General features: G+C 39.2%; 1 protein-coding gene across 5 annotated transcripts in view; it reads right to left on the minus strand.

Annotated features, from left to right (window-relative positions):
- klhl29 (kelch like family member 29) overlaps positions 1 to 24,743 on the minus strand; it is a 434,041-nt gene that overhangs the window by 152,552 nt on the left and 256,746 nt on the right. For all 5 annotated transcript variants that reach the window (XM_030128391.1, XM_030128389.1, XM_030128386.1 and 2 more), the window contains one exon: positions 4,643 to 4,841. In XM_030128391.1, coding sequence (XP_029984251.1) covers positions 4,643 to 4,841 — 199 coding nt within the window. The remainder of the gene's footprint in view (positions 1 to 4,642; positions 4,842 to 24,743) is intronic.

Raw genomic sequence — 24,743 nt, forward strand, 5'->3', positions numbered from 1 at the left:
AATGTCAGCTTGACACCATGCGTTTAATTTTGGAAGCAAAGAAACATGGATTTACTGATATATCATGTGAAAACTATGAAATAAAAATCTTTTTAATGCTGCTAATCTGCTGTTTTCTCACATTTTAACACATTCTAATACTAGTCATTACTCACTTCATGGAAATAATATGCAAAAAAAAAAGAAACTTTTTTGTTAAAAAAACAACAACAGTTAATTGCAGTTTAGTAACAATAACAAGCAATTGATTTTTTTTTTTTTTTTTTTTTTTAGTTTAGTTTATTTTGAATGTGCAACAAGACAAAGTAATCTTACTTAGTCCTTAGGAAAAAAACAGGTAGTAAGAGGTCATGGAAGAAAACAAAAAAAACCCAAAACTTATACATATACATGACTTCATTTGCACATTCTAAAAGGTGTGGAGGAAGTATAATTTATTTATCCCACCCTTCAATACTCAAATATGTTAGTGCAGATCAGGTTGATCAAGAACAGCAAAGTTACACTAATGGTCTGAATGTCAGTGTATGGGGTGATGTATAAGTGTCCACTGTGTTGACTGATATGGAACTAAAACAATAAAATCTGTGAATATACAAGAGAACAGCTGGAGAGTAACTGTCCACTGGAGTGACCACTGTGCATGAAAGGGTTAAACAACAAACAAAAACAACATATCCATTGTTCCATATATGTACAATGCGACCAAAAGGGTTTAGGCTGAAGTTAAGACTTATTTTGCCTAACATTACTGTAACTTTGCTGTTCTGGATAAACCTGATCTAACATGTTGGAGTGTAAATCAAGTCTTTGTTATTGTTATTAGACCATAATTAACAACATAAAGTCTTTTTTGTTTTTTTTTTTGCTTGCATATTATCTCCATGAAGTGAGTAATGACTAGCATCCACTTCAAAATACTCCAAATTACTTTTAAAGCCCTGCATAACCACGCCCCCAGTTACATTTCTGACCTCCTAGTTTCCTACTCACCCTCACGACCACTCCGTTCATCAAACCTTAACCTCCTATCCATCCCCCGCTCCAACTTCTCAACAAAAGGTTACCGTGCTTTTGCAATTCTGGCCCCAACCCTCTGGAATAGTCTTCCTCATTACATCAGATCATCAGATTCTATAGACACCTTCAAGCGACTCTTAAAAACTCACTTTTATAAACAAGCATTTCATTAAAGCTCTTCTGTTTACGCCCCAGTGAATTCATGTTACTGACTTGACTTCTTCCCTGGAGTCTCTGTGCTTTATCATCTCACAGGTTTTCCCAGGATCATCACAGGTTTTCCTAAGATCATCTCTGGACCTGCTGCTGTGGTCCTGCCTCTCTCCACCTTCATCGTCATCACTCACTTATCCATATAGTTACGATAGTGTTTATTATACTGTTCTATACATGCTCTAGTTCAGTTATCTGTGCATGCATCTTCCCCTACCTCCCCCCTCTCCCCCTCTCTCTCTATCTCTATCGCTCTCTCTTTTCTCCTCCTTTACTTTCTCGCTTTAACCCCAACTGGCCAAGGCAGACAGGAGTCTGCCTGTCTGAGGCAGACAGGCAGACTTCAGGAGTTTTTCAGGGAAGTTTTTCCTCACCACTGTCACCAGTCATAAGTGTTTGCTCCTGGAGGATTCTGTTGGGTTTCTGTAAATTGGCTTAAAATTTGATTTGATTTGATCTATCTCTCCTTTATGTGAAGCACTTGGTAACATGTTTTAAAAAAGTGCTATATAAATAAAGCTTTACTTAGTATTAGAGTATGTTAAAATGTGAGAAAACATCAGATTGGCAGCATTAAATTGTTTTTATTTCAAAGTTTTTGCACTGTATATTAGTAAATACATGTTTCTTTGCTTCAAAAATTAAATGCATGGTGTCCAGCTTAGTGGGCATTTTTGCACCTCTATAAAAAAAAAAAAAAATTCAATCACATTGTTTTTTTAATGCCTAAAAAGGAATAAAATCACTGAAGAAAAAAAAAATCTTTATTACGGTTCTCATAATTCATGCATGAAAGGGTTAATCTGGACTTGTCAGATAGAGCTGTCTGGGAAGATAAGTTGGTGAAAAGATTACAAAATTAAACTGATATTGTTTTTTGTAGCCTTTCTGTTTTTTTTAAAAAAGTGGGCTAAAATACAGTTTTTATTAGATTGCTTCGCATCTTTGCCAGTGTTCCTGTCTGCCCCGTAGGTAATGGAGATAAGTGCCTCATACAACCCCACACCCACCATTATTAATATCAGTTTTATGCTCCAGTATTGGTTTGACTCTATTAGTAAATAGTGCGAGTAGACCACAGAGAGTCTAACTTCTAACATCTTATTCACACGTTTCAGTCTAGATGTGAAAAGCTGTTAATTAAAAACGTCTCAAAAGAATAAATTGAATTTCTAGACCGAAATGATTAAATTAATTTCAATTTTATCTCAAGTAAAAAGACCTTATATATAAGTGAGGCATTCAGACACACGTCCGCGCGCACACACACACACACTGAGGATGAGCACAAACACACTCGCCATAATACACCCACATATGCACGCAACTCACAAGTTCACAGATTGACTGTGCTCAGCAAGAAGTGCTTCACGGATGGCAGTTTTCCTTTCTTTTTCCGCTTGACAGACTTATCAACTGAGCTCAGGTGGTGCCCCATCTGCTTACGCACATTTAAAATACACACACAAACGCATGCACACACACACACACACACTCAGTTACTGCTTACACAAGTAGACACATGCTCTAGGAATAAACTCAATCAAATGTCTGCCCTTCAAATTTCATTTCTGATCCCCCTCGCTCCTTCTCACCCCCCCCCATCCTTCCTCTCCGACCACATCCCGACCTCTCCTCCTGTTCTTCCCTCATCCCTTCACTTTTATTTGTCCGCCGTACGCCAGCTTTGCTTCGCAACAACCTCAAACTCTCCTTCTATTCTCTTCTTTATGCGCTTTCTCTTCGTACTGCATGACCACGTGCTATTTCCCCTGCATGGCCGATCCCAAGGACCGTGCACCCTACTGTGTGGAGCCCGTCCTGTCCAACGTAGCAGATGGCTGTGGAGCACACAATCACAACCACAGACGCAAACTCATGCAGGCATAAAAAACATCATTAGACCAACAAGAATGCACTCGGCTATGCAAAATGCCAAGGTACATTTATATTTCTGTTCACAAAGTACAGTACACCAGAACCTGAGTGCAGACAGCTAACACTTCCTTTTATGAAACACACACATACGCAGGCACACACAGCGATGCTTGGCCCAGATAGTCAGTCGTAATAAAAACTTCAGCTTCAGAGAAGTTCAAAACTTGATCGGAGAAACTTACATATTTTCTCATTCTTAGAGGCACTGAGGGGTAATGCATCATGAATGTATTCATCCCAGCAGCATTTATGCATTTATATAATTCTGTTGTACAGAGCCACGAGCTGCTGTGAATCAATACACACTTCAGCCTGCATAATGGGGCTGTAGGACGCATAAGATATGCACATACCAAACACTATAAAATGGGCCTTGACAGAGAATGCTTCAAGATACTGCTGAGAACAAAGAGAAACCACCAGATCGAGGATGAGTAATGGGATGATGCTGAGCACATATAATGCCCCAAATGTCGTTCCTCGAGAGACAAACAATTTTTTTTTAGAAATCCTCATGCGACTGCATTACCGGCAATTAAATGTGCAAAAATATTAAGCTAATGCAATTCTTTATGTTTGTTTACTAGCAAATAAACGCACAGTCTGGACAACAGCGCAGCGCCGATAAACTGACCTCTCCATAAAGTGCCATTTGTAAGGCAATTATCTTTATTCTACCAAGCAGAAAATAACTTGTGCTGAACGGTAAGGTGTGCTGGTGCAGAACTCATAATATCATGCAGACACTATAATTAGGCAGATCTTTACAGGGGGAAAAGTGCGGGGTCCTGGCTGACCTAAGGGAAAAATATTACAGCCAAAAGCAATTTAGTGGCGCCTTCCAATTTCCATGAATGATTCTTTGATTTTAACGATGTAAACAAACACAGCCTTCAATGGCTTGGACATCAGCGGTGGTTGGACAGTGAATGCTTGGCTGGTTGCTAAGGAGGCAAAGGCAGACCCGACTGAGTGTAGCTGATGTTAAAGTTGCTAGGAGGTGTGTATGTGCTGTGTTTGCGGTTGAAGAGGCTATATTTGATAGGCTGCAGACTCTGGAAAGCAGTCATGAAAGCTTTGACATTAGCCTTGACTGGGATTTGCTCAAGTAGCAGTTTGTTTGAACAAAAATATGTGCTGTTCACGTGTACATTTAAGCATTAACAGCAGACCTGTGGAAAAAATTATGGAGCTTTAAATCACTGCTTTTCAGTTGCAGACTAAATCATTAAAATGGTGGTCTCCTTGTGGGGACCTGACCTCTCTGTCACCTTGCTGCAATGAAATATGAACAGGACATGGGTGTGTGGGAGCATGGATCTGTCCTTAGTAAGTTGTGGGTCAATTAAACTAGTGGGCAGCAGATCATGTCACTGCCTCCTTTGGCTCAGGTCGTTCAGATCAAGGATGATGCGCATCGTTTTTTTTTTTTTTTTCTATGCATCCTACTGCTTGTGATGTGTGTTTGTACCTGCAGAGAGTCTCGGCCTGGTCCTGGGTGTCTGCATCTCTTGCCGTGCGTGGGGAAGCATGTGGTATCGTTTGGCTTCGTTGACAAGATCTCGACACGCCTCGGATGATTTTATCAACTCCTCATTGTCCACCACGTTTAGAAGGTAGGATGGATGGATGAAGGGAAGACGCACCACCGCCAAAAGTTCTGACAAATGCTGCAAAGAAGACAGAGGGAAAAGGAAAGAACTGTAAAACTGATATGACACCATCTTGTACAACCTCCTGAAACAATTCCCAACCAACAATCACTCATAACAGAGATGGAAACTAGCACCGCTGCTACAATGTGGCATATTTACAGCTACGATTGTTGTAGATGTTCATTAATATGCACTGTCCCTAATAAATAAATAAATAAATAAATAAATAAACTGAAGTCACCTGAAACCAATAAAGTACCCCCATCCCTCCCAAAGTCTAGGTCATTTGGAAAAGTGTGAATGCACAATCAAATTCTGATACAGATCAAAGGAGTGAACTCTTCACATAAAAACATATGGCCCATTTCAAAGTCCTATGTGGTGGGAAGTTTCCGACATCCAATTAGGTAAAATGCATTGGAACACCCATTGGAAGCTGGAGGTCCTAGTTGCAAACTGGGGCCAGATCGAACTACCCCGACCTCACCATGAACTACAACATGATGTCAACACATAATTAACACATCCGTCGTTTCGCCTCTTCGATCTCGTTTGCATATATGAGAACACTGTACTGTTGACAGACAAATTGCCTCTTAAGTAAGAAAGATAGATAGACATAGATCTGAGGTCCTAAATGTTCAACATGGATTGTCTGGAATGCTTTGCTGGGATATATCCTAGCTCCAGGCACTTTGGAATGTGCCATAAGGTCTCTTGGTGTGTGCCAAAGTGCTGGGAGGTGAGAAGTTTCCAACATCCAATTAGTAGGTAAGATGCATTTGAACTCCCGTCGAAGCTGGAGGTCCTAGTTGTAAGGTGGGGCCAGATCGAACTACCCCAACCTCACGGCGAACTACAATGTGATGTCAACACAACAATGGTGGTGCACAGAAGGCAAAAAAACCAACTTTACAATGTATAATAATTAGCACATCCGTCATTTCGCCTCTTCCATCTCGTTTGTGTATCTGAGAACACTGTGCTGTTGGCAGTCAAAATGTCTCTTCAGTAAGAAAGCAAATAGGAGCGTAAATTTGCCGTCCTCGATATTTGTTGTTTATGTTCAAGATTGTCTGGAATGCTTTGAGGTGGGATGCAGTTAACTCTAGGTGGGATATATCCTTCCTCTGAGCACTTAAGAATGTGCCATCATGCTGCATTCCATTTTTTCATTGCGAACTTGCACACTGTGCACTGCCATTGTTGTGTTGATGTCATGGTGTAGTTCGCAGTGAGGTCAAGGTACTTCCATCTGGCCCCACTTTGCAACTAGGACTACCAGCTTCAAAACGGCGTTCCAATGCATTTTACCTAGTTGGATGTCAGAAACCTCCCCAGACTTTGGAATGCAGCATTAATCCAATTCAAGTGAATGGTGGAAACACATGTGGGAGAAATGGAAGTTGCCATACATTGACCAATAGATGAGTGAGGCTTCTTCTTCTTTTTTTTTTTTTAGTAATTCTTAATGTAGCAGCTCCACATACGAGGAGGGGAATTAGTTATTTGAAAGATTTGGTTCATTCACAAACTCAGACTAGCTGAATGTTACAACCCCAATCAAATCTAGACTACCAGTCAGGTGTGTAAACAACCTTAGAGTCATTAGCAAATGAAACCCAACCTGCACAGACCACTCCCTCTACAGGTTTATAAGTCTGCTTTATTTCCACCAGCAAACAGAACAGATGAAGTCTCTTGGATGAGACATGCAACATTTTCAAGCACAAAAACTAGTCCATTTGAACTTCGAAAAACAGCTTAAGGATGTCAGACCAATATCTATAATCTGGAATCTTGAATTATGGCCAAAACATCCTTTGATCCCTGAGATCAAATCCATTCATCCTCAAGTCAGAGTGAAATTTTTAAGACAATTTGTGAAACCACTTCTGACACATCAGACCTAGATGCAACGTTGACTGACAGACAGACAAAGCCTTCTTCATAGATGCATCTAAAAAAGGGAGGACTGGGGGGTTGAAAAATGCAATCATTAAGCGCTGTTACAACAGAGAAGTCTTTACAGAGACAACAATAAATAGAAAGCAGACACTAACAAACTTTGCAGACATCTAAATTAATATCATCTGAGTTCAACTGTCGGGGATGATCAAAGCGTTTTTTTATATAAACAACACTGAACAAATGACTGACTTAAAACACTGCTCATCAGAGACGGTAAGCAGAAACAAAGAACTCGGTTATAGTTGGACTACCTCCCAACCTCAAATGTTTTTGCTGTAAATGACTTAAAAAGGAATAAAAGCAGATAGGGAAAGCAGCTACAGTGTTTCATAAAAGCCTGCGCTGTTAGAGTGAGGACATCTGGTAGCAGCAAGACCATTAGATCAGCTGCTGCCAATGTCAGGCCCTCCAAGCAAAACCACTGTGGAAGTGTGTTTCAGTTTAAAACCTGGCAGATGTCAGTTTTTATTTCTATACTTGTGCAGGACAAAATGCCCTGGCATGGATGGAAATGTAAAAAAAATAAATAAATCCGATAAAATGCTGACATCTTTTCAGTAGGTGATGGGTTGGAAACATGTATGAAGCAAACTCCAGAGACTTCCCTTTTCAGTCATCGCTGAACAAGACATGGCAAGTCACCAAGTTCTCAGTAAGAGGCGCTCACCGTTTCACGTTAAAAATGTGCATTTGCTTACGCTATGAGATCCTGAAATAAAGCAGCAGGAGGTATCTTACTTCCACCTTCTGCTTCTGACTTTTCGGTCTCAAAATCGTATCATTCAACCGAAACCTAATGTTCTCTGCAGCTAAATGAGAGCATTCAAGCCAAGAAGCAATCCAAAGCAAGATGCTATCCCGAAGTTCTTTTTTTTTTTTTTTTTGTTTTTACCATTAAAAAAAAAAAAAATCAGACTGCTTTTACAACATCACTGCAAAAAACCCCATCTCTCAGCTTATAGGAACAGGCAGTGAAACCTAATGATGAAAACCCTGAACAACAGCAACATGAATACATGTCTGCATGTGTATGTTTGTTTCATTGCAGGTTGTGCATACATTTTCATGTGCTTAGGCTGTATAGGTGTTCAGAAAAATAGGCAGGACAGACTGTTTCCATGGCAACCTTGTCTATAGCTCTGGCTGCAGTGTTTCTTTTTTTTTTTTTTCCCCCTATGTGTGTCTAAGTGTATGTGTGTAACGGTCTCTGCCCCCATGAGAGTCTCATCTATGTCTACAGTAAAAGCTGTAAACAAGCGTGGAGAAGAGTGACACCGAGTTGGGTGGAGGGTGACCCCGGTGACCCCTTTGGCTCAGAGCGCTGTGACCGAGCCGAGGAGGGAGAGCGACAAAAAACAACAGAGTCGAACATCATTCAGGGGAGAACAAATAATAAGCTGACACACTGCCTGAGCGTCACCCTCTCCCACCTGAGGACTCTGTGTTCTGGCATGTGGCCCATTTGTTTCCACCAAAGTCCTGGGCGCATCTGACCAGAGAGGAGGAGATATGACAGTGGAACATAACAGGAAAGGGACAAAGGATGGCATGACAACACAAAGACGGGACAACGTGACAACCTAGCAGCGAGAGAGAGAGGAGTAAAAAAACAAAGATGAGAAAACAAGAGAGAGAATGTGACGGTTTCCACGGCAGAAAAAATTCTGCTGACGACATTTCCTTTCTACGAGCACGCTCCGAGCGCAACGCCTTCTTGCAGATGGGACTGTCTGCTTCCCCGCTTCATGGACGCACACAGCTTACCCAACAGTTTATCAAACAAACAGCACAATACACACATAAACACTGGCAGTCGCTCACAGTGCCTCGGCTCAAACACAGCAAGAAAGTAAAGTCAAAGCAAGCTATTTAGCATACTGAGATACTCTTAAGGGAAGAGTCACTGGCTCTGGAGAAGCAAATACTTCCAATTAAAGTGCCCCCATAGTGGGAGATTTGCCCCAGTAGTTAGCGAGTCATGTCACACTCAAATGGAGGTGACTTAAGCTTCAGGCTTACTACTCAGCTTTTCTATTACAAGCTACTTTTCCTCAGGTCTGACACCACCTCACCCACTTTGGACTTAAGACTTGTGATTTATGCCAGTAATTGAATATGGAAGTGTTACAAAAACACACAAGTTTGAGAGTACATCCTTTCCCCGGACAAACATATTTATTTATTTATTTATTTATTTATTTTTCAATGATTTTATTTAAAGTTTTTCAATCCACAAAACCAAGACATATACTCTTAATGAGTACAAACAAACCAAAACAACAATCACAAAATCAACTTGAGACAAATGAACAAAAAAGACAGCCAAAGCAACCCCCCCAAAAAAAGAAATAAATATAAATAACTATATAATTATATGCATAACTACATACATGTACACATACACACACACACATACATACAGGGTGGGGAAGCAAAATTTACAATATTTTGAGGCAGGGATTGAAAGACAGTGTATGACCAATTAGTTTATTGAAAGTCATGAGAATTTATTTGCCACAAGAAAATTTACATAATAGAAAATGTTTTTATTCTGTGTCCTCCTTCTTTCTCAATAACTGCCTTCACACGCTTCCTGAAACTTGCGCAAATGTTCCTCGAATATTCGGGTGACAACTTCTCCCATTCTTCTTTCATAGTATCTTCCAGACTTTCTGGTAATAGTTTTGCTCAAAGTCATTCTCTTCTTTACATTATAAACAGTCTTTATGGACACTCCAACTATTTTTGAAATCTCCTTTGGTGTGACGAGTGCATTCAGCAAATCACACACTCTTTGACGTTTGCTTTCCTGATTACTCATATGGGCAAAAGTTTGTGAAAAGGTATGGATAATAGTGTTAGGTATGATTATGACATCAATATATGTTTGGTTTCAAAACAATTGACGTAGTGCCTGCTGAGAAAAAACAACTCAATGTTCATTGTAAATTTTGCTTCCCCGCCCTATATATATACACACACCTACATATATACACATACATATACACCCACACACACACACACACATACACATCCACAATAACAACCCAAATTAACCCCCACCCACAAACATGCTCAACCTCAACATCCTTGTACCTGGACTTTTTTTTTTCTTTTACATGATCAATTTTTCTAACACTTTTCCCCATATAACTTCAAATTGGGTTAATTTGTTCTTTTCTGTGGCTATTGCCTTTTCTATGTTCAAATAATAACTCAAGTCTCATTTCCAGTTTGACAATGAAGGCACGTAGGTAGATTTCCAGTGCTCAAGTATCAGTTTTTTCACTACAATTGATGAAAAAAATATAATCCACCTATGTGGATACTTCACTGTATGTTGTAACGTATCTTGAAATACACAAAATGATGAATCAAAAGTAAATTTCAAACCTGACATTTGAACCTTGACCAGTGTTCTACATTCATCCAAACCCTTTGAATTTTACTGCATTCCCAAAATGTATGGATTAACAAGTCTCTAATTCCACATTTAAGACAACTCCCTGATGTATCTTTGTTATATTTATTAATTTTGTCTCTTGTACAATATGTTCTATATATTATTTTAAATTGGATTAAAAACTTTTTCATTAGTTGTAATATCTCTTGTTAAGTTCCAACTCTCCCTCCATTCGGACAAACATATTTCAACAACCCAGCTCAGAGGGAGCTGGGCTCTGTGGTACTTAAGTCAGACCGGGCTCATGAGCTCATACTTGTGCATCTGCAGGTCAGCTGAATTAGGTCCACTACTGTCTGTTCTGACCCTGAGAGCTAAATTAAAGCTGTATATGGGGCAGTTTCAGCCAGGTGGTGCCCTTGGTGTCACAGGAAAAAAAAAAGTACTCCAGTGTCTGAGGGTGCATTTGGAAATTGTGTTCCCATTTGAAATAGCAGGTGGATCAGGAATGAGACCCAGGGCTTAAATTTTGCATTAGGTCCTGGTCGCTGGTGTGGATGTTGAATTTTATGTGCGACCCATCCAAATATCTGGTCTCTTCCCATGGTCCAAAATTGTGCAGTTGCAGACTCACTAAAGGTGCAAGTGGTTATGCAATAGACTCCTGATGTGTCTGAGGCTTTATATATAGTACATCTCATGCAAGAGACAGAAATATCACAGGGTGTGAAGAGCACCTTTAAAAACTTCTCAACATTTGATGGGAATATTAAACTAAATATAAATAGGCAGCAAATCAAGAAGTGATATGGTGACGTTCAAGGCACATGTGTTAACTTTAAAATACGCTTCAGTGCAGACTGCAGAATACATGCCCATGAAAGGAATTTGGAACAGTCAGCAAAGAGAGCAACATATCTTAAGTGCTCTGGATTAACTGTCTTACATAATTATTAGGCTACATGTTACAAAAGACTCCTGTCAATCTCACAGCTGGATATTTATTGCTATGTTTCTGTACTAGACCTTAATTGGCCCTTCGCCTTTTTGCAACATTTCAATTAGTTCCTCTCCTACGCACCTGTCTCTTAAAATACATCTGCAAAGTGTTCTTCTGTTCCTCTTCTATGAATGAACGTGGCATTCAGACAATACTGCCTGCTACTTAAGGTTGCCTGAACCTAGAAGTCACTCTGAATATATATTAACAATTCCAATAGAGACGTGAACTATAAGTAAAAGCAAAAGCACTGAGATATTTTGTCTGGTAAAAGCGGATAAAGGCCCCAGTATTATCCTTGACCTTTTATTTTTTTCCACAGCATCAAATCTGAATAAAGGCGGATATAACACTATGTGAATTTCCAGTTTCAAAGCTGAAATTTTTGTTTTCGCTTAGTATCTGACTTGCACTTTGTTGCCTTGCAGCTAATCCTCTTAAAATAAAAATGGAACCAAAATGAATGCCAAAAAAAAAAAAAAAAAAGTTTTTACCTTCTGTTTTCCCACAGCGTGAAAGCAGGCTACACAGCGTACAGGGTCGTGCAAAGTCTACTGTGGTTCACGTACACTTTTAGTTTTGTTCAGGGAAATTAGTGATGACTTTAACAGCGACTTAAAAAACAAATACCTTTAAATCATGATTCTGAAGTAGTCAGAATTACTCAAATTCACAGACATTGTGGACTATCAAGCAGCTCAAATAATGTACAAAGCTAAAAAGAATCTGTTAACAACAAATATACAGAAGTTATTCAGTATTCATGAGAGGGGTTATAATTTAAAGGGGAAAATTAACTTTAAAATTCACTTAATAGGAAAGGTTTTGTGTTTCAATCAGCGGGGTGAGACTGTGAAACAGATTCAATGTAGAGTTAAAGCAACGTCCAAGCCTGAAACTATTTAAAAGCACGAACAAAGACACAATTCTTAAGAGGTACAGGAATGAGGGAGGTGTTGGGTATCACTGGGGATTATAAGGATGGACAAGAATACGTATGTGTATGTATATGCAGGGTGCAATTTGTTGGGGGGGATGGGGGGGGCCAACACCCCCTCTGGTTTGTACATCCCTACTTCTGTTCAATGTATTTCATCCTTGGGGGGGACAACCAACCAATGTAAATAACAGGCAGGTAGTGGCAGTTTTGTTACACCTATATCCTGCATTACTGGCACTAATGTTCACCTGAACCGAACTGTCAGCAGTCTCAGAATTCAGGAACGTAAAGGGGGGGGGGTAAACGTGTGAGAGCCACTGTATAAGAGGAATAGAACCCGAGAGTATGACGTTGAATGTATGTAAAGATTCACTTTTGTTTCACACCAGCATTAGTTACACTAGTTATGGACTGCACCCCCACATATCCAAGTGTCCCCCCCCCACAGTTTTTTTGACAAATCGCACCCTATGTATATGCATGTACAGGTGTTTATGTGTGTGTGTGTGTATATATATATATATGTATATGTATATGTATGTGTAAGTATGTGTAGGTGTGTATGTGTGTGTGTGTGTGTGTGTGTGTATATATATATATATATATATATATATATATATATACACACACACAGGGTGGGGAAGCAAAATTTACAATATTTTGAGGCAGGGATTGAAAGACAGTGTATGACCAATTAGTTTATTGAAAGTCATGAGAATTTATTTGCCACAAGAAAATTTATCATAATAGAAAATGTTTTTATTCTATGTGTCCTCCTTCTTTCTCAATAACTGCCTTCACACGCTTCCTGAAACTTGTGCAAGTGTTCCTCAAATATTCGGGTGACAACTTCTCCCATTCTTCTTTAATAGTATCTTTAAGAAAGTCGACATTACTGTGTGATGTTCTATTGGTAGCATGTTCTAAAACGCCCCAAATAGCAGAATCCAGAGGGTTTAGATCTGGGCTAGAAGGCGGCCATAAACATGATTCCCAAAAATTGCTAAAGTTGGATTTGTTGCTGTTGTCAACAAGTGTTTTGGTGTTCTTGTGTAAGATTTTAACTTCAAATCATATTTTACTGCATTTCTAACGGTCTTGTTGTCTACCTCAAGTTCAATTGCCATTTTTCTCATGGATTTGGTTGGATCCTTTAGGATTTTGGATTTGAGAGCTTTAATAAAAGCTTTGGTACGTTTTTTGTTGCTTGTGTTCCTTGTGCTTTGTGTTCCTCAAATATTCGGGTGACAACTTCTCCCATTCTTCTTTAATAGTATCTTCCAGACTTTCTCGTAGTAGTTTTGCTCATAGTCATTCTCTTCTTTCCATTATAAACAGTCTTTATGGACACTCCAACTATTTTTGAAATCTCCTTTGGTGTGACGAGTGCATTCAGCAAATCACACACTCTTTGACGTTTGCTTTCCTGATTACTCATATGGGCAAAATTTTCTGAAAAGGTATGGATAATAGTGTTAGGTATGATTATGACATCAATATATGTTTGGTTTCAAAACAACTGACGTAGTGCCAGCTGAGAAAAAACAACTAAATGTTCATTGTAAATTTTGCTTCCCCACCCAGTATATGTGTGTGTGTATGAATATGTATGTGTTTATATGAATCCTATTATATTTGTTCATAATAATATAAAGCCAGAAACCAAATTATTTAATAAGAAGTATCAGTCATATTATAGTATATAGTACAGATATGCTTAGACTTGGAAGATTATTATTGTTATTAATTATTTAAGGAGAAGGGGGGGTGTTTATAAGTTATGCTTCCTCTCACTCCTTTTCAAATATGTATTATATGTCTTATGTTTAAGTGTTTTGTTTATTATTTTCGTCTGTTTTTTTGACATTCATATCCGAAATAAATACATCCATCAATCAAATACTGTAATTAAAATAAGTATGCAACTGTATTTTCATTGCCGAGTATTTGCAAATATTTCTAAACATGTATTCCACTTCTCATTACCAGTAATACCACGGTGTGCAGTAAAACCACACCCGATTCAACATACTTGGATTTCCTTTAACTTACGTAAAACGAAGTAAAGAAAAACAAAAGCATCTACGCTGAACCATCTGCAAATCTCAGCAGCACACAAACCCCACATCTGTTCCAGCCTCTTTTCACTTGCCAAAAAAGCTCTAAAATGGCAGTAAAACTCCCCTCAAAGAGACAGCATCTGGTCTCTGCAAAAGGTAAGGACTGCTACCACATAAATATCCACCCAAAAACAGATGCGCACAGGGACACGCATGGATTGGACTGTACTATAAAGATGTCTGTGGTCAGTGTTTTTGATCCGGGGGAGTGCGTTTAGACCGAGACGGAGCTGGTTGAGATGAAGAGAACACAAAAATGATCGACCTCAGATTGACAAACACTGATCGTATTATGTTCTCGACACAATGGTGAAAGGCCTGTTCGTGTGTATGTGAGCGCGCCTCGGGATGTGTTTTTGTTTTTTTCCCCCCCGAGTTTAATCCACCCTCCAACTATTACTCCCTCCAGCCTCCATTTGTGGAAAACTAAATTTTCTCCATCTCTAATTCTAACTTCCCATCTCTGCCACTTCTTTTTCGCTTTCAGTCTCTCTCCACCTCTATTCCAGCTCCTCGCTCTTCCTCCCACACATGCATATATCGACATGGAAATGAGGGAGAGTTGCACACTTGGTGCTAATATTCAAATCCAAACTGTCAGACCCCACATTAAAAAGTGGTCCTGCTTCGTGCCAGCCATTGAAACTCCTCAAGCAGAAACTATTGCAGATTGCAGTTTACAAATGGTTATTGTTCATCTTTCAAAATGAAGGCTTTCTGAGGAGAAACAAAAGAAAGTGGAAGTCTTGTTGTCGCCTCAACACACCGATAGCGGCATATCTGCATTGGCTTTTAATTTGTTTTAAGTGACCCTCAGGAGCAGTCACAAACTTTTGGTAAAGAAAGAAGATCAAACTGATCAATCAGCTTCCTTCTTAATGACACGTTTTCACTCTAATTTAGTTCAACAGTCTTCTTTAAAAATCACTTAGCACTGATTAAAGGTTTTATTTGTGGAAAGTTTGTCGCTTGATTACTTTGCTGAGCTTTTCTAACCTCAATTCCATTAAAAGTTTGCACGCTGTGTAAAATGTAATTTAAAACAGAGCGCATTGATTTGCAAATCTCATAAACCCTTATTATATTAACAGTAGAACTGAGAAAACATATCAACTGTTAAAAGTGAGACGAAATTTAGGTCATTTTGCATTTGATGACAGCAATACCTTCTCAAAAAGTTGGAACAGGACAATAAAAGTCTGGAAAAGGAGGCAGAGTTTCCCAAAAGTAAAGAAGGAAAACAGGGTCTACATCTGGACACTCGCTGCTGCCATCAACTTAGACTTTTACTCTTAAAACAGCACTTTTGTCCCTCCGTTTAGACATTGCTTTCTCCATTCTGTCATGCATGTTTTTTTTTTTTTGTACTTTAATTGTCTTTTAAGTGTATTTTCAGTGTATTTTGCACTGTAGAACACTATGTGACTCCCTGTCTGTGAAAAGCGCTCTATAAATAAAATTCACTTACTTACATAAAATACAGGATTATGAGATTTACAAGTCATTACAATGTGTTTTGGTTTGCATTGTACAGTGTCCCAACTATTTCTGTAATTAATTAAATAGCGCACCATCATTTAATTAATTACATAATGGATGACTGTCAGTCAATGTCAGGAACAGATTCCATCACAGGTACAGGTTTTTACAACGTCCATTAGGGGACAGGGACCTGCTGTGATAACGTTTCAAAAGAAAAACTAAAATAATCTAGGGTTCGGTTAAGTTCCATTTCTACTGTAGATGAGGAATTTATCTAAATAGTTCCATTTAACTAACTCCAATTAATTAACTCCATTTAATATAAAAAAAACCTATATTCATTTCATAATCCTTTTACCGGATAAACAAAACAAAATCTCTCCATATCTCTTTGTTTTTCTTAAAATACACTAGTGTTCTTTCCTACAGGTTCATCGACTACACCGAGTGTTATATTTGTGCATGAACTCTGCTCTATTTATGGCAGAGTGGATTACACTAACATTCGCCACTGCGCACATTCCTGATGAAATCGAAGCTTAAATCGTAAGCGTGAAAATTAAATTTCCCTGTTGCCGTGCAATGTATACATGGATGAGACAACATTTACCACACCTCTATAGTAGACTTTTACAGTATGTCAAAAGATAAGTAAAAACTCGGATATTCACACAGACTGAAAGCTTCTTTAGGTGTTAAGTCTGGTAAATATTGATGGGGAGTAAAGCATGCAGGCTTTTACGGGCCTCTTCAGAGCCAAGTGAACAGTGCACACGGTAGATGCATGCCGTATGAACTGTGTGCTAAAAGGGTTAGATTTTTATTTATCTATATATGTGGCTTCGTGCGTCGTGAACCAGGTAAATGAGAGCACTCGTGACACTCGGGCCAATGAGTGACGTGCCTGCCTGCACTCAGGAGATGAGAGCGGGAGGCACGGATCCAACTCCATTTCTCTCCATCTACAACAAGCTCTCCAGCAATCACTCTCTCATGCACAGGCACGCAGAGTGAATGCGAGCGCTGTCCCTCCAGACGAATAGTGTGACCTGTCATTTTCATCTTCTCGCCTACTCATGCAAGCGGTCCTCGTATACTTTTAAACGGAGATGGCATCTAATGGGTGCAAATTAGAACAGCGACTGAGCCAATTCAAAGACACCGAGCCGGCTCCGCAGTAAATGAAAACATGGCACAGTCTTCAGCGTCTTAATGAGGGGTACAGTGTTGTCTTAACATAAGGAGCATATGGAAAATATTCACAGGAGTCAGTGGACATACGGAGAAGCCACTTTTGGTGTGTCCTCCCACACTCACTTCTCCCACTTCCATTCTTCCTGGACAAGGTGCATATGCTTATCTACTTTTATTCTGATATGCAGCCCAGATAACACATTGCAGCTTCCCCCGTGGCTCTCTTGCACACACTAATGCAGTGCACAAACACACCAGGTCAACGTTCTCGGTCCCAGCAGATGCACATGCCCTGTAGCTCTGATGGAAAGAATCAACTTCTAAAATTGCAAAGAAAACAGTGCTGCACATCCTAGCTCCAAAAACTCACTTTTTGCTCCCCTCGGAGATACATATATATATATATGTATATATATATATATATATATATATATATATATATATATATATATATATATATATATAGAGAGAGAGAGAGAGAGAGAGAGAGAGAGAGAGAGAGAGAGAGAGAGAGAGAGGTGGCCATAGGATGTGAATGGCCTAAGCCTGATGAAAAGCGGTGGATAATGTGTCTAACAGGGAGGCTCTCAGATCTGTCAGAGGCAGCCGGGAGGCCGCCATCCTCTAACACAGATGACAAATGTCCACTGAGCATTTCCCATTCCACTACTGTCAGCGAGGACTAACGCCTCATACTGTAGGTGTGTGAAATGATTCAGTGCCACGGTGACATGAAATAAATGACACATGAATGGCCATATCTATTTGCTTTGCTCTGAGCAGATAGGAGCATGCGTCTGCTTTAGAGTGAAAAATGGACAACTCACCCAGACTGCTTAAAACTAGGCCCGGATGAAAAAGAAAACAAAAAAATAACAGGAAAAAGAACATGTAGATACTCACTCACTGACTCACAAGTATGTGTTCAATAGAGCGCACAACCATGTTTAGCCTCACAGCGCTAACAAACCCACTCAGCTGAAAAGACCACATCTCAGCGTCCTTTCGAGTGCGTGCAGGTTTCTGTGTGACACATGCATGTGGTTTTTTTGTGCTAACACAGTACGGGTGAGTAAAATATGACCATGCAAATGGTACTTCATTTGAGCTGGAGAGATATCCGTGCTTAGCTGAGCATGTTTGTGTGTGGTTTTATAAGTGCCTGACTCTGGGCATATCAGCCGAAAGGATAGATGGGGGATGGAGAGAGATGTAGCGGACGACAGACGCTGACTGCTGCCATGGGCAACAACTGACAGGTGCAATGTGTTCTCCTTTGAGCTCTACTTCAGCATGACTACATTCAAAGCAAAAAATAAAGTTAAAAAAAAAGCTCTCTTCTGCTCATTTAATCTGAAATGTAAGAAAGCGGTTTTTGCTGCACATTAAACTTTCTGCCTCATTTCTTAGCTCAGTGAATTTCCATTAACACTTCATATTAAGGTACACATATTAAATAGTTGCTTATTAATATACATAATAGTGAAACCTTGGCATAAAGTACTTCTTCACTTTTTACTTAATATTCATCAACTACTGGGCCATTAACCAACAGATTTCTCTGCACAACCTCCTATTTATTGCCTATTTATACTAAATAAGGAAGTGATGGTCTTACGTCTGACTGCTGCCTCTTGGCCAGGTCAACGTTATAAATGAGAAATGGTTTTCAGCTGACTTACCAGGTTAAAGCAGCATATGACCTTCATCACAATTTTTTTTCAAATCTGTAAAATTCCAGTGATAGCCTAATTATCACTAATCCATTAGTCTTTCTGTGTTTACACACCTGAATCACTTCCTTCATGGTGAACAACTTCGAAGATGACTCCATCATAAACACAGACCGCTTGATTACATAACAAACCAAACATCACTCAGGCCTTTTCCGAAATTTTGTCGCAAAGTTCATTGTGGGAAGCGAAAGCGGTTTCTCACAAATTCGGCAAAAAAACGAGCCATATCGCTACAACGAAAAATTATACAGTCCACCAGGGTTGTTTTACAGAATGAATATGGTAGGTGGATGGAGGTAAAGGCCACATTTGGGTTCAGCGACGGTGATCTTGCTGCTGCGTGGAACTCCCATTCCCACAATGCACTTTGTGACAAAATTTCTGAAAAGTGCTTGAGTGTTATGTAAACAAGCAGACTGTGTTTATGATAGTCAGTTGTTCACCATGAGGCAAGTGATTCAGGTGCATAAACACGGAAAGACTAATGGATTAGTGGTAATTAGGCAATCAACGGGGTTTTACAAATTAAAAAAAAAAAAAGTGATGAAAGTCATATGCTGCTTTAAATAAAGGTAATAAAGAAATAAGTTGTACATGGATTCTGATCCTAATGTAATCTGCTCAGGACGAGTCTCCGAAGGTGGCAGAACGTCTCCCATTAAAGCACCTAGAAAATATGGTCTACTCTTGCAAAATGAAATACAGAAAGTCTTAATAGCGTCAAAATACCTGCAATTTTAATCTTTCCAACACCGAATATATTCCCTGAGGTGACGTCAGACTAATGGTATGACTAATTCTAATTAGTGTGACACACATGTATCCTGCAGTAACCCCCTCCTCACTTTTAGTTAATCTACGGCAGCAACTAACAGACCCTATTCTAAGGTGATGCATGGTGTTCCACGTACACTTGTCATCATAATGCTGCTTCAGGAACATCACTGCAACAGATCCATAATATTGTGAGCGTTGGGAAAAGACCAGAACAGTACTAGCACATGTAGTACTTTCAGGGCACTGAATGCACTGCCGTTAATGACTTGATGGGACGGTTAAATTTGCTTTAAGCTCAAGTTGTTACTACAGCTGCGATTCTTTTGCTGAAATGTCGCTACAGAACTTCAGTTCCTAGTACTGCAAATGCAGGGACTTTCAGATAATTATAGTCCATTATTGTGTAAGTGCTTTATAAGAACTAGGAAAGCTCCAACATGCTACTGAAATACCAATCAAGCAACTAGTAAAAGGTAAATACTGCATGTATGAAAGTGCTCCAGATATTCTCACTCATCTGTTTTAAGTAACTTGTATTATTCCACTTCTTTGATATAGTGGAGTATAGTTTTATTATTGGTGATGATCCTTGGAAACATTCGATACAGTGCAAAAGTCCCAGACTAAGTATATACAACAATTCATGGGAAAGGATGCTCCTTGGACCAAAAAAAGAGTTTGTTTGAGGAACTCTTTGGAAAAAGGGATTCATAAAGTAGATAGCAAACTGGAAGAAATCTAGACCTAAAAAATACTTCTACGCGATTTGGCTTCAAGCCTTCATCACGAAGTCCAAACCTTCCTCATGAAGGCTTGAAGCAGAGGTTTGGACTTCCTGGAAGGTTTTGACTTCCTGATGAAGGCTTGAAGCCGAAACGCATAGAAGTGTTTTTTAGGTGTAGATATGACCATGCCGTGTTAATAAAGGCATTTTAATGTTTAAAGAGAGTGCCTTGGAGTTTTCTTCCAGTTTGGTATCTACAAGTATATACAACATTAAAAATAAAGGTTTCAAACCATATGTGTTGAGGTTAGTGTGGTCATTAAGCACCAGTTACAGCCTAATCCAGTATTGTGTCTATTGGGATGTATCCCTGAATCATTGAGAACATATAAGTATACTGTTCAGTCTTTGTTTATGTTGGGCTGAAAAGCTGTTCTGACCAAATGGGTTGGAGAAGAACCTCCTTCAATACATCTGTGGAAGTCTTTGATATCAGACTATATTTCTCTAGACAGACTAAGATTTTATATTAATGATCAGAAGGACATCTTTACAGCAAAGTTTGGAAAAGTGTTGGAATATCTGGGAACTCAGACTGCAACTACCTGAAACAGATTTAATACGGACTTTTGAGATCATTGCTGTGGACATATTTTGGATCTGCTTTTCATTTCATACAACCTGTATATACTGCGCTGGACTGCATAATTTTGAAAATGTTCAATAAAAAGAATGTTAAAAACAACAACAACAAAGGTTTCAAGGAACGAAACAGCTTCTGTAAACCAAAGTGGTAGCATTTAATGCAACCTCCCTTTACACTTTACATGTCTTTTACCCTTTTGTTCAGACAATATGAGATTTGTTGCATTCATTTTCTGATGTTTTATACCAGGTTTCATTCAGCACTTTCACCACTCCCACTAAACAGAGACCTCAGCCTTAAGAACTCATTTAGTTCAGTTTCTTTAAGGCTGCACTCATAATTTTTGTATTTTATTGTTGTATACGAAGAAATGAAGACAGACTTTTGCACACTACTGTAACCATTCATTCATTCATCTTCAGAACCTCTTTATTCTCGAGAGGGTCACGAGGGCCTATTCCAGCTACCTATGGACGAAGGCGGGGTACACCCTGGACGAATCGCCAGTGCATCGCAGGGCTGACATATACATTCACACCTATGGGCAATTTAGCTTAAGCAGCAGGTCTTTGGATGGTGGGAGGAGAACCCAGAGAGAACCCACACAAACACAGGGAGAACATGCAAACTCTGCACAGAAAGGACCTGCCCATTGGCTGATGGAGGAATCAAACTCAGGACTTCTTTCCTGTGAGGCAACAGTGCTATCCACTGCACCCTGTAAACATAATAGTTAAAAAAAAACAAAAAAAACTAACAATGTAATTTGTGTGGAGTATTTATATGTATATATATATATATATATATATATACAGGGTGGGGAAGCAAAATTTACAATGAACATGTAGTTGTTTTTTCTCAGCAGGCACTACGTCAATTGTTTTGAACCAAACATATATTGATGTCATAATCATACCTAACACTATTATCCATACATTTTCAGAAAATTTTGCCCATGAGTAATCAGGAAAGCAAATGTCAAAGAGTGTGTGATTTGCTGAATGCGCTCGTCACACCAAAGGAGATTTCAAAAATAGTTGGAGTGTCCATAAAGACTGTTTATAATGCAAAGAAGAGAATGACTATGAGCAAAACTATTACGAGAAAGTCTGGAAGATACTATTAAAGAAGAATGGAAGAAGTTGTCACCCGAATATTTGAGGAACACTTGCGCAAGTTTCAGGAAGCGTGTGAAGGCAGTTATTGAGAAAGGAGGACACATAGAATAAAAACATTTTCTATTATTTAATTTTCTTGTGGCAAATAAATTCTCATGACTTTCAATAAACTAACTGGTCATACACTGTCTTTCAATCCCTGCCTCAAAATATTGTAAATTTTGCTTCCCCACCCTGTGTGTGTGTATATATATATATATATATATATATATATATATATATATATATATATATATATATATATATCTCCCCCACCGTGCAGCAGCTGTTATGTGTTTATAAGAAAGCCTAGTAGAAATGAGACACCTTTGACTTGCTCTGGATAAGCGGCCGGTGTGGTTGAGTGGTTGCGTTCAACTGGCTGCACACATCAGGACTGAGTGAGCTCTGGGACGACAAAGGACACAGATGAGGGTCCAGAGTTCACTGGCTTGCATCAGATCCCGTCCACTCTCTAATATGCGAGCCATACTCTGAATATCCGAGTGATTTTCAGCCTTCGGTGAATGGCGGAGTACAGGATCAGGATTTTATGTCCTGTGCATTTTGAGCAAATGCATGTTGGTGTGTGCGTGTGTGTGTGTGTGTGTGTGTGTGTGTGCGTGTGTGTGTGTACAAAGTCAGAGGCAAAGAGGACAGGAGGCAGAGCGGCAGAAGAGAAAAAGCAGAGACAGGTCGCAGCATCAATCTCCATTGCCTGGCTCCGTTTCCTCAAGAGTGCGTATTTGTAACAGATTATAGCGCCGGTGGCCTGTGTCACGTTCATTTCGCTTTACTCTGTGGGTGTTTCAGTTTTGTCTTCAAGGATGGTCGTCATGACATAAAGCCTCTCATCTCAAAAACACAATTAACCTTTTTCCTAAGGGAGCACGATGATGAAAAGTTTCCATTTTGAACCTGGAGCTTAAAAAGAGAATCACTAAATTGAAAGTGATGTTTATGGACGGGGGGGGGGGGGTCATTTGTAGTTTTGAAGGTAAATGAATCGTGAATCAGTGGAAGAAACAGTTTATATCCTTACACAGCCTCAAAGCATTTCTGTGCTTTGATAATTTCAAACTCTAACTACATAATGATAGCATCATTTGTTCAGGGAAATTGTTTTTTTCTTTTTAATGAGAGCTGAAGGGAAAAAAAAAAAAATTAAAAAAAACACCACATTATCAGAACCAATTGTACAACATCCCTCAAATAATAACTAGTAACTTATAAGCATATGAAGTAATATCTTTAACTATATTAATTTGGCTTGGGAGCTGCAAATATCAGGGCAGGCCATTGTTATTTCTGATGAGTGGACAGCAGGTCCTCGCTAATGGCAGGACTGGCCTTTTTATCACAAAAATACACCATTAACTGTCCTTTTTAGCTGTTACATTAGTTGGCTGCTTTCCAAAGAGCCAATTAATCAGCCTCTTTTGTCACGTTGAGTCACCTGGCAAGATAGGATCCTTTATGAAATATGTTGAAGTTAGTCGTAATGGAGGTCCTATTCAGTGATTTGGCAGAGACTGGCCTGTTATAATTGGAGCCATGTGTCTGTGGACATCCTACAAAAGACGGCTGGGTGAAAGGAAGGACAGGTCTCTCTCTGTCAGCACCTTCAGAGAGAAAACGCAGGACACCATTTTTCCACTCTCTTGTTTGTGTGACTTATGGAACCAATGTGTTGCACGTTGACTGTGGAGGTGGATTCAGCTTTTGGATGTGTTTCATAAAAGCGTCAAAGGTGTAGACAAAGGGCCTTTTCTCACCTGAAAATTTCCACCAAGGTTCGTGCTTTTGTTGTATGAACCTTGACAAGACATTCCAAGGTTCAGCCATTTGGTCCACACATGATCCAGGTGAAGTTTCACACCTGCAATCTTCGTTCACAGTGAAAAAGCCTAAACCAAACTAAGCTGATGTAGAAATGCCCTTGGAGGAAACTGTAGATCAATTCGAGGCCAGCACATTTTTTTTTAAATCATTACTTTTTTTTACTTGAAAATGAATCACTTTTGTAATTCCGTTGATGCGATTTGCACTTTTGAATTTCACAGTGGAAAATATTGATGGAAAATATGCAAACTACAACCTGAATTTTGCAGACATATTTGTTTCTTTGTGGAGATGGTTTCTGATCTTGTCCACACAAGAGTAGATATACACTGGAAATGGAGACACCTATGCAAAATAACTTCTGTTGTTGCAAACATTTAACTCGTGGGATTGATCTGCTGTTTGCTGCGTCTTCCCAGATATTCTGATCAAGTGTGAAATCATGTCTGGTACGACAGGTGGTGTGTGCTGATGAGGAGACTACATATTCCTCGGCCTCATTCATGAAGAAACACATCACAGCAAACCAACAGAATCCTCTCCTCCTTCTACTTTGTTTTTCTTTGAGCCATGTGTAATGAAGCCTAGAGCGCCACCTGCTGGTAATGCAACACAGCGTAGATTATTTGATCCAAACCGGTTGATGGAAACCCATAATTCGCATTTTAACTTTTAGAACTTGACACAACTTCATTTCAAATTTGCTTGACATTTTATATTAACGCTGTTAGTCCGTGCGTTTACATGACAACTTTTATTTCTGGTTTAATCTGATTAAAGGTTAGATCCTATTTAAGATGCCCATTTAAACACCTTATTCCAGTTGAAAAAGAATAGTTTGGATTAAATTTAAATCTGAATAAAGTCACTGGTTTAATCCACTTTTGAATCCGGTCTAAATTATTCCTCGGACATGTAAACCCTT

Source organism: Sphaeramia orbicularis, chromosome 24 (assembly GCF_902148855.1).
Source record: "Sphaeramia orbicularis chromosome 24, fSphaOr1.1, whole genome shotgun sequence".
Lineage (NCBI taxonomy): Eukaryota > Metazoa > Chordata > Actinopteri > Kurtiformes > Apogonidae > Sphaeramia > Sphaeramia orbicularis.